The sequence below is a fragment of the Salvia hispanica genome, chromosome 2 (assembly GCF_023119035.1).
Source record: "Salvia hispanica cultivar TCC Black 2014 chromosome 2, UniMelb_Shisp_WGS_1.0, whole genome shotgun sequence".
Taxonomy (NCBI): domain Eukaryota; kingdom Viridiplantae; phylum Streptophyta; class Magnoliopsida; order Lamiales; family Lamiaceae; genus Salvia; species Salvia hispanica.
Window position 1 is genome coordinate 11,234,548 of NC_062966.1, and position 16,224 is coordinate 11,250,771.

The 16,224-nt window shown below is 36.5% G+C and overlaps 4 protein-coding genes across 9 annotated transcripts; 1 reads left to right on the forward strand and 3 right to left on the reverse strand.

The window, feature by feature from the left end:
• Positions 1 to 338: 338 nt before the first annotated feature.
• On the reverse strand, positions 339 to 1,436 carry LOC125203345 (elicitor-responsive protein 3). Its single transcript, XM_048101669.1, has 5 exons — positions 1,297 to 1,436; positions 1,141 to 1,206; positions 932 to 1,070; positions 715 to 850; positions 339 to 631 (listed from the first exon to the last, which is right to left on the reverse strand). Exons 1-5 carry the CDS (start codon positions 1,397 to 1,399, stop codon positions 476 to 478), a joined length of 600 nt encoding a protein of 199 aa, XP_047957626.1. The 5' UTR covers positions 1,400 to 1,436; the 3' UTR covers positions 339 to 475.
• LOC125203344 (putative pentatricopeptide repeat-containing protein At3g01580) lies at positions 1,307 to 4,254 on the reverse strand. Of its 2 annotated transcripts, none has more exons than XM_048101666.1 (2): positions 2,089 to 4,254; positions 1,307 to 1,439 (listed from the first exon to the last, which is right to left on the reverse strand). In XM_048101666.1, exon 1 carries the CDS (start codon positions 4,040 to 4,042, stop codon positions 2,120 to 2,122), a length of 1,923 nt encoding a protein of 640 aa, XP_047957623.1. In that variant the 5' UTR covers positions 4,043 to 4,254; the 3' UTR covers positions 1,307 to 1,439; positions 2,089 to 2,119. The 2 variants fall into 2 exon arrangements, with proteins under 2 accessions (XP_047957623.1, XP_047957624.1); XM_048101667.1 differs by lacking the exon at positions 1,307 to 1,439 and adding an exon at positions 1,653 to 1,788.
• Positions 4,255 to 4,504: 250 nt separating this feature from the next.
• On the reverse strand, positions 4,505 to 7,413 carry LOC125204359 (ankyrin-1-like). Of its 5 annotated transcripts, none has more exons than XM_048103005.1 (12): positions 7,255 to 7,413; positions 7,087 to 7,137; positions 6,990 to 7,016; positions 6,639 to 6,770; positions 6,443 to 6,576; positions 6,089 to 6,175; positions 5,750 to 5,872; positions 5,453 to 5,605; positions 5,253 to 5,354; positions 4,995 to 5,180; positions 4,855 to 4,922; positions 4,505 to 4,762 (listed from the first exon to the last, which is right to left on the reverse strand). In XM_048103005.1, exons 1-12 carry the CDS (start codon positions 7,274 to 7,276, stop codon positions 4,690 to 4,692), a joined length of 1,158 nt encoding a protein of 385 aa, XP_047958962.1. In that variant the 5' UTR covers positions 7,277 to 7,413; the 3' UTR covers positions 4,505 to 4,689. The 5 variants fall into 5 exon arrangements, with proteins under 5 accessions (XP_047958962.1, XP_047958959.1, XP_047958961.1 ...); XM_048103002.1 differs by having other exon boundaries at positions 6,843 to 7,016; XM_048103004.1 differs by lacking the exon at positions 5,750 to 5,872 and having other exon boundaries at positions 6,843 to 7,016; positions 7,255 to 7,412.
• A 2,866-nt stretch (positions 7,414 to 10,279) lies between these two features.
• Positions 10,280 to 11,533, forward strand: LOC125204842 (gibberellin 20-oxidase-like protein). The gene is made up of 2 exons (XM_048103586.1): positions 10,280 to 10,703; positions 10,776 to 11,533. The coding sequence occupies exons 1-2, from the start codon at positions 10,360 to 10,362 to the stop codon at positions 11,380 to 11,382; spliced, it is 951 nt and encodes a 316-aa protein (XP_047959543.1). The 5' UTR covers positions 10,280 to 10,359; the 3' UTR covers positions 11,383 to 11,533.
• Positions 11,534 to 16,224: the final 4,691 nt, after the last annotated feature.

Below are 16,224 nucleotides of genomic sequence, written 5' to 3' on the forward strand. Positions count from 1 at the left end.
ATTAACCGTTTTTTAAACTAAATTTATACAGTAAAAAATCATTTAGAAAATAAAAAAGTCCAGTAGCATTGGGACATTATGTTTGATATGAATATGTTTATTTTCCTTGTACCGTTGTACGTATAGACGTATAGTGAACTCTACTAGTATTTCGAAACGTGGCATTATATGAATTGAAAAATTAATTTAACAAGTGTTCATTGTTTCCATTTTTTGTGAAATATGAAGAGTTAAGAAATTTAAATGTTATGAGAAACTGGCATAAACTAATACTTACTCATTATATTAATTGAAAAAATTAAAACAAGAATAAAATGATTTTTTTCACATATTTTAGATTTCAAAACAAAAAATTAGATTTTGTATTTATATTTCTTTCCTGGGATACAGCTTTAAATCCCCAATATCACGGTTAAGAATCCTGAGTTACAAGTGATGTTTCATCAACAATATCAATAGCTAATCTGAGTATTTCCTAATTCTCTTTGTTCTTGTTCATGAGATACCTACTCTTATAAGAAGAGAAAAGCCTCCACCACTTGAGTTTCCAAATGCTTGTGATCACAGAGCATATCGATCCTACATCGTTTCCCTTCTTCACGTTTTGCTTCCCTTCCACGTTCACAGCGACCTGGCAGAGTCGACAGAGAACAGATATTCAGCATCGTCTGGTGATAAACGTTTATGCATAAATACACTGATACAGAAACTCACATTCGGTATGAACTTCATTCCAACGGTCATCTCGCCTTTGTAAGTGTCGTCTTCAAGCACCACATTAAATGGGGCAGGGAGGATTTCCGCCAGCCCTCTGTAGTTCCCCTCCACAATAATTCCTTTGATGAAGATTCTGCAAACAAGAATATGACATTTATCTAACTAACTAGGCGAAACATCATAGAAAACTAGCATACGAGAAAGTGAAACTTGCATGGTTTCACCAACAAAGTCGTCATCACTGAAACGCTCCTCTTTCACAATCCTGAGTTTCAGATGGCTCAGAGTCTCCAGCTCGGATTCTGGCAGCTCGAACACAAGCTTTTCATTCCAGTAGAATTTGCCCAGATTTCCTGCAAAAGTCGAATGGTGTTAATAACACAGTCGATTTATGAAGAGGGAGAAGTCTATCTCTATGAAAACCTGATGATCTCTTGCTTGTGAATACTTGACTACCACATTCAACAATAACATGGTAACCGGGGTGTCCTGTCAACATACCATATCCAACATCGTTAATAGAGAGAGGGATAAAGAGAGTATTTGTTGAACTGTGTGATGTTAAGGAGATTGTAGTACCAAGAATATGGGTGCGGTCGATGCCTTCGGCACTAACAAGAAGCACTTCAAGAACTGCACCTTTCATTTGATCAAGAAATGCCTGGCTCTTCTCATTATTCATAGAAGCAAAAGAAGAGCTTATCTAAATGTTATTTCAATACCTGTTGCATTGAGAGGTTACAAGAAGCTAAACACTGCATGTATTGTCTATTAAATGCCAGCAGTAATTACGTAAACTTCAGTTTAATAAACTCCATTATTATGGTCAGTTACGAATATCAACATGAACCAAAGAATGAAGCACAGATATATACTACTATATTTTAGTAATACGAGGATAACGTATAATCAACACGAATCTAGATCGGACAGCAGTGAACAATAACAACGAACAATCTCAAAATCAACGTGGAAAGATGTATCAAAGCAGTACACCTAAGCTTTACAATCTACAAATGCAGAGACTGCTTGCTAGCAGTTGTAACCCAGCATTAGCCATTGAGTTCTGACCTGATAAAAATCAAAATAATTCCATCAAATCATGGAGTCTTAGTTATTTTTCAATGCAGCCTCTCAAAACATAATTTCAGTTCAAGCTAAACTTATTAAATCATTCAAGGCTACCATCTTATGCTATGAAATCGAGACCAGCCTGAACTCAAATAGGATCACCATTTCCATTATTCTACTTGAAACCAGAGCTATTGCTATGAACTAAAAAATTGTTTCTTTTTTACTTTACAACAAAGTGTATTTAAAAAGCTGAATATGTAAGAAATTTTCATCTGTCATCAGGTTAGGAGAACATACAATCTTTATGACCACAGTATCTGTATAAGATTTAGTTCATAGCACTATAACCCACAACTTTCTTCAGCAATTTGGTGTCCATCATATTTCTCAACTTCTCGACTTCCTTCCATCTACCCTGGTCTGCGTACAAATTCGAGAGAATGACATAGTAGCTAGAATTCTTTGGGTCCAAACTGATCAGTTTCTTGGCAACATCTTCCAAGATTTCGTTAGGTCCATGAGAGTTTCTGCATCCAGCAAGAAGAGATCCCCATATCCTTTTATCAGGTTCCATTGGCATATTATTTACAAATTCAAGAGCCTCCTCAATACTTCCTTGACGACTAAGCATATCCACCATGCAAGCATAATGTGCAAGATTTGGCTTGATACCGTACATGGTTTCCATCCCATTGAACCAGTTCCATCCTTCATACTCCAACCCACAGTGACTGCAGGCAGATAGAACTGATACGAAAACAACATCATTAGGCGTTATTCCATTACATAGCATATTTGAGAAACACTCAAGAACCAGCTCTCCACAGCCATTAACCGCGTAGCCATTTATCATTGAACTCCAACATATAAAATCTTTGGTGGTATTTTCATCAAAAATCGCCTCAGCATTCCCTATTTCCCCAAATTTGCAATACAAATCAATCAATGCAGATGTCAAATATGCATTGGCTGAATATCCATATTTTATTATCTGTGCATGCATCGTTTTGCCTATCTCCAGAGCTTCAAGTGAGCTACAAGCCAGCAATAAACTAACGTAAGTGAAATAATTAGGATTCTGGTCGGCCAATTGCATCTCTCTTAGTATGTCAAATGCCATATAAGGTTGCGCACTTTGAGCATAAACTGAAGCCATAGTGCTCCAAGCAATAACATCTTTCCACTTAAGATGATCAAACACATTCCTGGCTGACTCAATATCGCCAAATTTAGCATAGAGTTGAAGAAGTTCAGTCACCAAAGGAACATTTGAAGTAAATCCCATTTTCAATACAAGACTATGAAATCCATGCCTGCAATAATTCTCGTCCAACTGTTTATATGCACCAAATACTTCTTGGATGATACGTTCATCCACATTTTGTATGCAGCAAGCAAGCATTTGCAGAAAGATCTTCAAGGCTTTCCGCGGCCTCTCATTTTCAACGCAACCCCGTATTATGATCCTCCAAGAAACGACATCCTTGTTCTGCATATGCTCAAAAACATCTATCGCTGCCTCCAAATGCCTGCATTTGGAGTACATATCCGAAATCGAATTGAGAAGAATGGTATGATTGTCAAATGACCTTTTGATGGAATAACCATGAATTTCTCTCCCTAGCCATAATGCACCTAACTCGGCACAGGCAGGGAGTACACTCGAAAACGTAACAGGATTTGGTTCCACACCTGTTAAAACCATTTCCTTTAATAACTTAAAGGATTCCAAATACTCACCGTTGCTCACAACTGCAGAAACCATAGCACTGCACAAAACCAAATCTCTTTTAGATGTCTGATCAAATATTTTCCAGGCACTCGGCATATCCCAAGTAGAGTAGACGCCAACAAGTGCAGTAGCAACAGCTACCTGCGACTCAATCAGCCCCATTTTCATAGAGTAAGCATGAATCCCAGACGTCAAATCTTTCGATCCAAGCGATCCAGCAGCCTTTAAGACACTTAATACCGTCACAAAATTCGGCCTTTTCTCATTGAATAGCATCAATTTGAACACATCTACAGCCTCCCGGGACCGATTTTCCCTAACTAAACTCGAGATTCTCGATGTCCATGATTTTATGATATCGTTTTGTTCGAAATAGTCGAATGCGTCTACCAAATTGGGGCGCTGTCTGTATGCAGGTTTGTGGGCGTTGTAGTTTGTTGAGCTCTGACGAGGTGGGCGTCTGTTAGTGATTTTATCGAACACTTGGTGGGCACTTCGTGGTCGGACCACATTAGACATGCGCCCTCAGAAAGAATACAAATTTTGTATAACTTCTTCTCCTTGAAGCGAGATAGAAATGCTATTCCGAGAGAGATGTAGAGAAAGAGAGCAACCAAGATAGGGAGGCCGGCGGTGCAGCGGTTTCAAACGGCGACGTTTTGTGAGGTCATATATACTCGTGGAGTATAATTTTTTACGGAATTATTAATATAATGTTTACACCAATGTAAGGCCCAGTATCATATTTACACAATATTGTAAGGCCCATTAAAGTTGAGCTTTAATTTATTTTGTTTTTGTAATAACAACTTTTACACACCTCACACTCTGAGTTGCCTAGTTTTATTTTTAATTCTCTCTTTTTTGTCATTTGCAGTGAATGAAACTAGTATATTGGCTTTTGTATCTCTTTCATTATTACTAGTTTAGATCTACAAAATCAGATCTACATTATTTTGTTCCAAAATCAGACCTCATGAATTCCTTAGTCAGAACATCCAAGATTCCAATGCCTGTATACATATGTATGCTTTGATAAACTTTCAGTTAGAATAAAGAAAAAAAGATGCAACACAATTGAATCAGTTGGAAACACATATTTGCAATGGAGAATATGAATCACTGTATATGAGCGTGACTATAGAATTATGATCCAATGTTAATCATCAGCTAAAACTCAAAATCACGTCCGGGCTGCTCATCTGACTAAACGAAGCAAAGTAATCAAACATAGCAACTCTGCAATCAAAAACCAAAACTGGAGTATTAGTTATACAAATTGTATATTTTGATAACAAAAAAAAATGAAAATTATTAGGATGTGTAGTTACCTAAATTCAGGAAACATTGCCTCGTTGTAGGGATCCAGTGAGAATGCAAGGCCCGCCATGAGGAATTTCTTCACAAACACAATCATTAAACGTTAGATTATGAATTGATACCGCTGATGTAGGAATCGAGTTTGCTGTACCTTGAATATCTGATTAGCTGCAGCAGCTATGTCCCCTGTGTGCTGAGGGTGAGAGACGGGGAAGTCTGGCTTGAGTCTAATGTATTCCTGAGCATCTAACAGAGCAAATATGCTTTCATCTGCGCGTGCTAGCAGTAGGCTTCGCTTTGATATCCATGTGGGGTTAGCTGGATCAAGAAGGCTAGCCTACACCATCACATGTAGTATTACTTACCACACATGGCCAAGCACGAGATGATCGGAAGAAGAAAAGTTTACCATTCTATATACTAGGGATGCATGGCGGTATTGCTTATAGCTCGTGTCCTGCATCCCCTGAGCTTCTAGTTCAGTCAAGTACGTTGTCCTTTTCTGCTCTCTCTGACAGATATGTGATGGGATAGAGAAAGGAAGGTTGTAATTACAATTGAAGATCAAAGTGCTGCTGAGTTTTACACAATGAAAAAGTAGTTTCAGACCAATGTTTTAAATTCTTCAGAATGAAAGGACTCGATTATGCCATTAACAGTCCAATTTGGATAAATTTCAAGCCGTTTAGTCACTGGAAATAAAATTTCCACAGCTGTACGATTATGCACCATGGCAGCATCCTCAATAGGTTTATAGAAATCCTGAAATTCGGCATTATCAATACATTAAGTGTCCTGTAGATAACATCAGGATGTTTGCAGCAAGAGACGGGCCGAAGATATCACAAGTAGAACTGTAGAAGATGAAGAATAGCACAGTAAAGAAAGGGAAACTTTGAAATTAACTCTTGGAATTGAATTCGGATCTGCTTTAGCTTTAAGCAAACATTCAAGATATTTTGTGTCGCCTTCTTTTGCAGCAGATGCCAAAGGACTTAAACTGAAATACGAATTTGGGTTTGCTTTAGCCTGCAAAGAGAAAGCACTTAACCAGGGAACTATAGTTGAGGAACAGAGCTAAAGAAGCATGAGAGATTTTCATTTTTGAGTAAATCATCCAATACGAAAACAGGGAATACTTTATCACAAATGGTAGGTTGGATGATTGAAGTATATTAAAACACCAGACATCAATCTCTAACAGAAAATTAGAAGAGAGAGTTATTTCCATTTTACCAAACATACCGCAAGCAACAATTTCAGGCATTCAAATGAGCGAGACTTGACTGCACATGTAAGAGGGGTGTCCACAGCTGCACAATAACCACTTGGCTGCAAAAATGGAAAGCAGCAAAGGAATTAATCTCACAAGATTATATCATAAGTTAATTCAAGAAATATATTCCTGTAAGCCAAAAGATAATATCAGTATGATTGGCCAAATTTGACGAGCTAAACAAATCAAACTCTTATCCACAGCAAATAGTTTATTAAGAAAGTGAACCCCAACTCCAAGTGAAATAAGTTAAAAGTTAGTACAAGAAACAAAAACAAACAATGATTTCAACAAGAGTGCAAGTGAAGGTTGTGCTTGCCCACATCTGCGCCATGAGACAAGAGACACTTGACAGCCTGAACATTTCCACGAGAAACAGCAATTTGTAAAGGTGTTCCACCTGCAGAAACTGCTTCTACCCAAGCACCTTTTAACAATTTCATAACCTCCATATTATCTGAAACAAAACCAATCAATTAGTGCATCTATCACAGCATTACAACCTACAAAACCACTGACCTTTTAGAACTGCATAGTGCAACGGAGTGAATCCCTCAACATCTGAAAGACTAATGTCAGCACCCTGATTGATGAGAAACTTCACAATTTTGACATGTTCCCCTTTGACAGCTTCTGACAGAGGACTAGCCCCTGAAGAATAATATCGAATTAGGCACTCCCAATTTGTTCAATATAAACACATGAAGAAGCGAGAGAGAGAACCCTTGTAAGTCAAGGCATCAATATAAACTTTGACAGTCTTTATCAAGAATTTGCAAATCTCAAAATGTCCAATTTCAACCGCGTGATGCAAGACATTCCGGCCAGTTGTGAAGTCACTATATTCATCACATATTTTCTGGTACTCACTGATATCATCAGCCTTGTTCCTAATTGCTGCAAAATATAAAAGTATCAGAATCAGAGATACAAAAAAATCAAGAAAAGGTGAAGATATGGCAATCACCCCTGAGTTGGTTAAGGTCTCCACTAGCAGCAGCCTCGATAATCGCTGCACCTGCCATTTTTACCAACTGTAGAATGAGTTCTTCAAGCCCCGCCACACACACACATGGATGCTGGATGCAACTGTGTGTGTGCGTGATTCAAGAAAACTGTTTTCTAATCAACTTACCAATTTCAGAAATAGAACCCATGGCGATCAACTTCTTAGAAAGACATGATTGCTAATCACCATAAAAATGCGCAAGGAATTGTTGCCTTTCTAGATTTTATATCTTTTGAGAAAAATTTTCTTGGATTATGAGAACTATTCATTTTGCAAATAATGTACTAGTACCTAAATCGGAGTGATACTTATATGAGCAAAATCATTTCTAATAAAGAGAGAGAGAAAAAAAATCACCCTGATAAAAAGCGCTCTTAAAAAGGTAAAAAACAATCACAAAATCGAGAGCCCTAATTGTCAAGAGGACAAACCACATTAACTTTATCTTAGAGCGTCTCCAATGGCGGATGTCGCGGTAGGACGTCGCCGACGTCCGACCGGACGTCCGCCGTAGTGAACGGGAAGGGCGCCCACGCCCGTCCCATGTGCCCGTCCCTCAGCCCCACGTCCGACCGGACGTCCGCCACTGTGGCGAAGGTCGGACCTCCGCGTTATAAAACTGTTTTTTTTTTTAACTCTATAAATAGGGCTCGTTGAACTTCATTTCATTCACATCACTTGTATTGACAAGTTTCTCTCTCTAACCTCTTTTTTCAAGTATATCTAGAATGACGAGTAGTCGTGCGGTGGTAGTGGCGGAGGCGCTAGTGATAGTGATAGTGATAGTGATAGTGATAATGAATTGGATCTCGCTGTGCAAGAGGCGATTGGTCGATTGCTCCGGTAGCGGCGGCAGCAGGCGGCGGCGGCGGTACCTCGGCCGATCCATCGCCGACGTCATGTACCCCGGGACCACATTGCTGCACATATTCGGTTGTATGAGGACTACTTTGCTCCGCAGCCGCGTTTTGGGGATGCCTTATTCCGGCGACGTTTTAGGATGCATCGTCCTCTGTTTATGCATATCGTGGGTGCTTTAAAGAAAAGATACGAGTTTTTCAGGATCAGGGAGGATGCGGCTGGCGGTGTGCTCCAGAGTCGATGGGGGATGGTGAGGGGTCCGGCACGGCAGTGGTATATTCCCAACATCGGCGACATCGTGTACGCATGTATCATTTTGCCCCTTCCTCGATCTGCAGATACGATCTCCTTTCTATCTAATTTTGAGTTGGATTATATTTTAGTTTGGTTTCTAAGAGAACTGTTAGCTTTCCGAGCTGTGCAGAGAATAGGAAGCAACTTCACTTGAGCTACGCCAGGAAGGAAGACACTAGTCCATTTTCAATGAATTTAATTTAAAATATTTATATTTTGATTTTTATTTTGAATAAATGTTAATAATCCGAAAATGGTTCTTTTTGGACAGCACGGTCACGCAACTAATGATCAACTCTAATTAACTAATTTTTATACCTAATTAGGATAATAAACTACAATTAATTAAAGATTAAAGTCCATTTTTGTCCTAAATAAAGGATCATTTTATGAATTTGGTCTAAGAAATTTTAGAAAAAAATAAGAAATTAGGATTTACTTGCCACCTTCTTCTTCGCCGGCTATTTATGATGATATTCTACAACAGACAATGCTGGGGTTGGAGGATGAGTTCAGAACCCTCGATTACTCCGACAATGACCCCTCCATTGAGGAGGAAGACGACAAGGATGCATCCATCCCTGTTGCCGTAAATTGCTCATCTTATTAGGACCAAAAATGGTTATACGTTATGGACCAAATACGTAAAATACTCATATCCTTATGACCAAAAATGAAATTTAGACTTTTGATTAATTATGGATTGGTACTTTCTTTGTTTTTAAAATTCTAATAACTTTTTTAATTTTATTAAAAAATTAAACAAACAGTGAAATTTAAAAATTAAAGAATGTGATTACTTCTTCGTACATAATCCTAGTTAACAAACATGATCTTATGGATAAGATATCATAATTCCACACTCCAAAACTTATTCTAGATTGGCTACTACGATGCGATCATCCATCATGCGATTGAAGAACGCGATTGACTTGTCGCTAGAGAAGCTAGATTGCTATAACAATTAAGGTTAGTAGAAAGACGATCATGGCGTAGTTGATACAATGTTTAAGGTTTCCAGAGTAATCTGCGAATTCGTGGTCCAGTAGCTCGCGCAAAGGGCAGCACATGTCAAAGTGTGCGCTCTAATGCCACTGCATGTGATTTTAACAAGTGCTACTAATACTTAGTACTCCATCCGTCCCAAGGAAATGACCTCTTCCTTGGGTAGCAAGGAATATTATGCAACTTTATTCTGTGCGATAAGTGGAGAGAGTAAACTAGTAAAGTAAGAGAAGAGCTAACAAAATAGAGATAAGTATTTCTATTTTTAGTAATTATGTGACAAACAATAAAAGAAAGTGAGTATCTTCGGTGGGACGGCGGGAGTACTAAATTAAAAACAAAACACATCTAGAATAAACATGATAAAAATATACCGTACATTTTAGATCAAATAACTTAAAATAGCTTAGTTATCTACTCTAACAAACGGACCTTATAATGTCTTGCTCATTAATATATCTACGCATATTCACACCATTTGTTCTACTTCCATTTCTTTTTTATGATTTAACAAAATATGTCAATATTTTCTATATATTTAGGAAGATATCAAAATTGATTGACAACAACCTATTGTTAGTATCTTATCAGAGAGAATATTAATAAAACAATCTCCCATGCTCAAGTATCCAGATGATAGAATAATGAGAATGGTGGATTTTAATAATTTATGCAGTAATGTGAAGAAAAAATGAAGCTGGTGGATCACATGCCTAATTTTCTTTTGTTTGACATTACTAATTAACCCAAGATTTTGGATTCAGAGACCCAGTATTGTGTATGACCCATGCCATATCATCTGTATAATGGCTGCCCAGCTGTCACTTTCCCTTATTCAGAAATAGTACTAGTTCCAAATTTCTTGAATTGCAAGGTTTTTGACGGTGTGGTATAAAAAGTCAAGTCATTACTGTGATTATCTGATTGAGACCTTGTATTGTATATGTATTCTCTTTGGACATTAATCATGACACATAACTTTACATTTCATTTTCTCATTATCATAAACCAACTTCCTACTGGAAAAAATAAAAGAAGCAACCGCCACCATTTTCCTTTGGTCTAAATAAGATGATCTATGAATCAGAAAACCCCCTAGAGCTGCCTGTTCTAGACGTTTCTGAGGCGTTGGATGCATCAGCCCTGAGGTCTCTAGGCGCTGCCTGCAGAGAATGGGGCTTCTTCCAGATCATCAACCATGGAATCTCCAAAGATCTCTTCACCAAAATCTACTCTCTCTCCAACAAGATCTTCTCTCTCCCATCCGAATCCAAGCTCAAACTCGGCCTCAAAACCTACACCCCTCTCTTCATCGCCTCCCCCTTCTTTGAAAGCCTCAGAGTCTCCGGCCCCGATTTTGCAGCTTCTGCTAAGAACTCCACAGATGCCCTTGGCCACCATGACAATGACTTCAGGTATATATATATATGTTTCAAGTTGTCTGTATTACTATATACATGTAACAAGATTATCCTATTCCTGTCCAGTGAGATCATGCAGGAGTATGGGAGTAGAGTGACAGAGCTCTCAAAGACAATCCTCAGGCTAATCCTGACCACACTTGGAAAGGAATTGGATTCCAAATATTACGAGTCCGAATTCCAGCAATGCCACGGATACATGAGGATAAACAACTACTCGTCCCCTCGCAGCTCGGAGGAGGAGGCAGAGGGCCTAGGCATGCACACGGACATGAGCTGTGTGACGATCGTGTACCAGGACGAGATAGGGGGGCTGCAGGTGAGGTCGAGGGAGGGGCGGTGGATGAGCATCGCCCCGAGGGAGGGGACCCTCGTGGTCAACGTGGGGGACATGCTGCAGGCCTGGAGCAACGACAGGCTTCGCTCGTCCGAGCACAGGGTGGTCCTCGGGAGGAGGACGCGTTTCTCGCTGGCCTTCTTCTGGTGCTTCGAGGATCACAAGGTGGTCGAAGCACCAGACGGCGTCATTGGGGAACACGAGGCCAGGATGTATAAGCCCTTTGTCTGCTCGGAGTACCTGACCTTCAGGGAGAACACAGAGAGGGGCAAGTTTGACAAGGTTGGCTTTACTGTCAAGGATTTTGCAGCTCTTCCTCAAAATAACATCACTTGACTTTTTATTTTCATCCTTTTTTGCTAATTTGTTTGTGAATGTGTGAATGTGTATAATTTGTGAGAGAATTTGAGGTGGTTGAAACAGTTGGAAGTTGGAACATTTGGTATTAATTTATGTAAGGTGTATTAATAAGGTATTTTGTTGAGTATGTGCAGCCTTGTCTTTTGTGGAAGAGTCAACTTGTAGTGGTATGTTTTTTGGCCGATCACATGGAGTTTTTTTTATAAAAATCAATTCAATCTAAGATTTAGGTATTCCAGCTATGGGATTAGAGTGGTTGGGGGCATTTTATATGATTTGGGAAGTGTTTGGCTTTGGTCATGTTCAAACTCAGATTTTTATTCCAGGAGAATTGTTAAAGGGTTGTTTTCAATTTGTTATTTTATGTTTATTGGTAGGGTGTTGTTGATATTGAGTGTATATTATTATGCCACAATCGAATTATTGTTATTATTATTAAATGTATTTTACTCGAATTCGGGTGCGACCACTCCCAACCCATATGTTATGCACCAATCAAGTGATTATTAAATGTTTTGTAATTGTATTTAGTGTGGATTGTTTGATATTTTTATTAAATTTCATTATTCACAAAACTAAATAGTAGTATTAGAAAATTCATGCATGAAAATGTGATCATGCGTGGTTGTTTGAGCACCAGTTGACATTTTTTATAGAAGTGGATTTTATCTCTAGAATGTATGATCTAAAATGCACTTAAAACAGAAAGTGGGTCTAAAAATAGTGGGAAAAAACTGAAAAATATTGTGAATTGTTATCACAATTGCAGACATATACCACATTAAATATTAAGCCTTAATCAAATCGTCTTCGTAGCCAACCATGATAAAGTTACTTTAATTATTATGTCTAATTTTTTCTACTTTTAAAACATCCTGGAAAGATATAATCTCCTATGGATTTGCTTTCGAATCCTTGCCTAAGTTGGTAAAATTAGAATAATCATTCATCTATCAACTTTTGACCTTCATCGATAATCTTTATTAAGGGAATATAAATGTTTATGCATATAATATATCTTAAACACTCTTATGTAATGATAGTACTAATAACAATAATAATTAGTGTTTTTATTATTATTGAAGTAGGATAGAGTCCAAGAAAAAACAAGTACGTGTATAAAGATGGTATGCATTAGAGTTAAAATGCCATAATTTTATGCATTGAATAAGTCCCATTTATAATTTCATTAATACAAGCACAGGAAAACACACGATCAATATCATACACACTTAGTGTGCATCCATCTATAATCTACGTTATAATTTACGTTATAATAGAACTGGTACAATGAACATATATGTACATGAACAATAATAAATTGGTTCTAGCTTTATAAGTGGGTAAAGTGAAATGCACAATTTAATATATTTACGTTAAAGTATTAGTACTACATGTCTTCGATATCCAATTTTCAAATTGTGATTAAGATTGCAATATACTACTAGTATCTGCTTAAATTATGTTCATAAGCAATTTAATGCTAGCTACTTCTTGAGGTGTTTAAGAACAATTTTATTTTAACAAGTACTTATCTATATTGTGGCTCGTGATGGGATATTTATTATGCAATTAGGATTTCGTTATATTTCTCGTGATTTAAATTATATTGATATGCTTTTTCTGAAAAATAATTTATAATTATATAGAAGGAGTTACATGAAATTTAAATTTTTAAAAAAATAGGAGAGAGAATACAATAAATCTTCAAATCTAAATGCATGAAATATCTTACAAGATAGATTCGCTTGATCTCAAAATATCTTTTCCTAATTCCGTCTCGTTTAAATTATTTTTTCACAAAATATATATTACATTAAAAATAATTTTGTGAGAAATCTAAAAACATCCTAATTGCATATATTTAAATTAAGAAATTTGATATATTTTCGAGAATCAGTAAACTACCAACATATTACACCATACTATATTAATACTATCAATATTATACATTTATAATATCAATCTATGTCACACAACATCAGTATGTCATAATGGCTTCTTTTGTCACACAACATATAAATAAGTATTAATCAATTAAAATAAATTATAAATTATTAATCAATTATCACCAATGAATTTCATTAGATTAAAACTGTAAGAATAATATTGATTCATAGTTCTTATGTTAAGAACGATTATTGAATGATCACAATCTTATATATGTAATCTTTATTAAGATTGCGGGCTTTTTCCTTAAGTGTCATTTTCTAATGAAAAGCTACTTTCTTTGATTGAAATTAGAAACTGGCCTACAAATAATGACCCTTTTTTATATTTCAAAAAAGAGTAATGACCCTCTTTATACACTAGATTCACAATCATATCTGCAAAGATTTCATCTTTATCTATTGTTTATGCTGTATAGTGACGCGCACACATGTATATGACAAATAATTATGTGCGATTATCTAGTGTTTATCATACAGGCTTACGTGTCCATCCTTAATCAAATAATCATGAAATTGATCCATGTATTTGGGTATGGAGTAGCTTTAAAATTCTAGGCCAGTTATTTCACCAATTGAGATATCTACAAAGCGGCGCGGGAAATAGTCATTGAGACTGCCGATGAATATCCATAGTAATTAAATAAAAATAAAAATAAGAGAACCTAAAGCGAAGAAACTTTAATATCCCTTTTTTCCCTGAATAAACTTATTATTTTATCTAGCCAATAAAAATTTAAAAAGTGAATTATAATATTGGCAATTGAAACTAAAAAATAATATTAGAACTATCCCACATCGGCGTACAAAGAGAACTGAAATCAGTATATAAGTCTCATGGGCCCTCCACCTATCACCAATTGGTTTTAGGATGGAACTCATAGATTACCATCTTCCCTTTGAAGCCTGTAAGGATGTATTTGTCTCGATATAAAATACTTCATCTGTCCCATTAGAAATGCAACGTTTTCCTTTTTGGGTTGTCCCACTAAAAATGAAACGTTTCCTAAAATGGAAACATCACTCTCTCTACTTTTCCCTCTCTCTTACTTTACTCTCTCTTCATTAACTCATATAACAACACTGCATAAAATCTCGTGCCGGAAACCAAATATTTCATATTTATTGGGACGGAGGGAGTATAAATTTAATCAAATACTCACTATCAAACTGAGGTTCGACCATAAGCCCAATAAATTGCAATCGACTAAGCCCACTATTACAGTTTCAGCAAAATTAAATACTCCCTCCGTCCCAAGGAAGATGACCCCTTCCTTGGGCGGCACGGGATTTTATGCAATTGTATTTTGTGTGTTAAGAGAAGAGAGTAAAGTAAGAGAGAGGGAATAAAGTAGAGATAAAGGTGTTTCTATTTTAAGTAATGGATCATCTTGGTTGGGACAAACTAAAAAGGAAAGTGGGTCATCTTCAATGGGACGGAGGGAGTATAAGATCATCCACAATGAAGGCTAGCGGATAGGCTGGCCGATCGCGGGCGCTAGCCGACCGCTGGCCGATTCGCTAGCCTCCATTGCGGCAATTTAGGCTAGCCGATCGGCGATCTCTAGCCGATTTGCAGGCGCTAGCCGACCGCTGGCCGATCCCGCTAGCCGCCATAGTAGGCTCAATTTTGGTTAGTCGGTTGCATTTTTTTAAATGTATTTTTTATGCATTTTTTTTTATTTATTGCATTTTTTAATGTATTTTTTATGCATTTTTTATTGCATTTTTAATGTATTTTTTTATGATTTTTTTTAATTATGTACTCCCTCCGTCCCAGTTTTATAGTCAAATTTTGCCATAAAAGTCCGTCACACATTTATAGTCACATTTAGAATTTTCTATATTTGGACATAAAATTTTACCTCATTATTCACTAAAATTACACCCAAATGCCATTATCAAAACAAAAATAAACCAAAACAAAAATAAAAAACCAAAAAGTCAACAAAAGACCCACCTTTAACCAACTCACTTAATTTAGGGGGAGGATCCCCTGCTGTGGATTAAAACGCATCCATTTACATATGAAACGCATCAAAATTCAGTGAGAGAGATTCCAAGTTGGAATAACATTAAAATATGAACTACACGTACACTTCTTATTCTTTTGTTCTTTCATTTTTACCCCACTTCTTTGATTGAATCAATTCCGGTCGCCCACAGGCCACAGTTGCTTTTATGCAATACTTAGTATTTTATTTTACAATCATTATATAAAAATTATTTATTAAATCCAATAATTGTAGTTTTTGTTATTTTCCAGTGGAATCATACTCCATTTTCACAAGCTCTCAAAACAGTATGCAATTAGTTTATATTGCTATATATATTTTTATTTTAGTATAATATTAACCTCTAATATTGTGAAACTTTCAAAAAATTACTAGTAGTATTTTTTTTCTGCAAACTTTCAATTTGAAAAATAACATTATGAACTTTTTCCGTGGTTGTTATTTCCCACCGCGGCGGATTCTGGCTACATTAAAATGACATGAATGTTGAGTTAGATTCGTGATTTAGGGTCGCGCTTCAGGATTCACGATTTCGTTATTATAGATGATGTATACGAATTAAGCATCCATATCATTTTAATGTAGGCGGAATCCGTCGCGGCGGGAAATAACAACCACGAATAAAGTTTATGATATTATATGCCTATTTAAAAACTCGTTAGACAAAAACAAATTATTTAAAAATTCCAAAAGTATTTCGACCAAGTTACAATATATTTTTGCTATAAATTTATAAATTGTACTATCGTTCATTTTGTTTATTATATTCTATGCTTTGAACTTTTCTGTTCTTAAATATTCAAAGTTTTATTCTGGAAAATATATATACTATGAATTAAGTTGTCGTCAGATTA

Excerpts from the sequence above, each read along its gene's own strand:
- LOC125203345 (XM_048101669.1), bottom strand. The coding sequence starts at position 1,399 with ATGAATAATGAGAAGAGCCAGGCATTTCTTGATCAAATGAAAGGTGCA. Across the intron at positions 851-931 it reads GACTTTGTTGGTGAAACCAT|AATCTTCATCAAAGGAATTA; the intron begins GCAAGTTTCACT and ends TCTTGTTTGCAG. Across the intron at positions 632-714 it reads GAATGAAGTTCATACCGAAT|GTCGCTGTGAACGTGGAAGG; the intron begins GTGAGTTTCTGT and ends CGACTCTGCCAG.
- LOC125203344 (XM_048101666.1), bottom strand. The coding sequence starts at position 4,042 with ATGTCTAATGTGGTCCGACCACGAAGTGCCCACCAAGTGTTCGATAAA.
- LOC125204359 (XM_048103002.1), bottom strand. The coding sequence starts at position 7,276 with ATGGGTTCTATTTCTGAAATTG. Across the intron at positions 6,176-6,442 it reads TCTTGTCTCATGGCGCAGAT|CCAAGTGGTTATTGTGCAGC; the intron begins GTGGGCAAGCAC and ends CCATTTTTGCAG. Across the intron at positions 4,923-4,994 it reads CAGCTAATCAGATATTCAAG|AAATTCCTCATGGCGGGCCT; the intron begins GTACAGCAAACT and ends GTGTTTGTGAAG.
- LOC125204842 (XM_048103586.1), top strand. The coding sequence starts at position 10,360 with ATGATCTATGAATCAGAAAACCCCCTAGAGCTGCCTGTTCTAGACGTT. Across the intron at positions 10,704-10,775 it reads CACCATGACAATGACTTCAG|TGAGATCATGCAGGAGTATG; the intron begins GTATATATATAT and ends ATTCCTGTCCAG.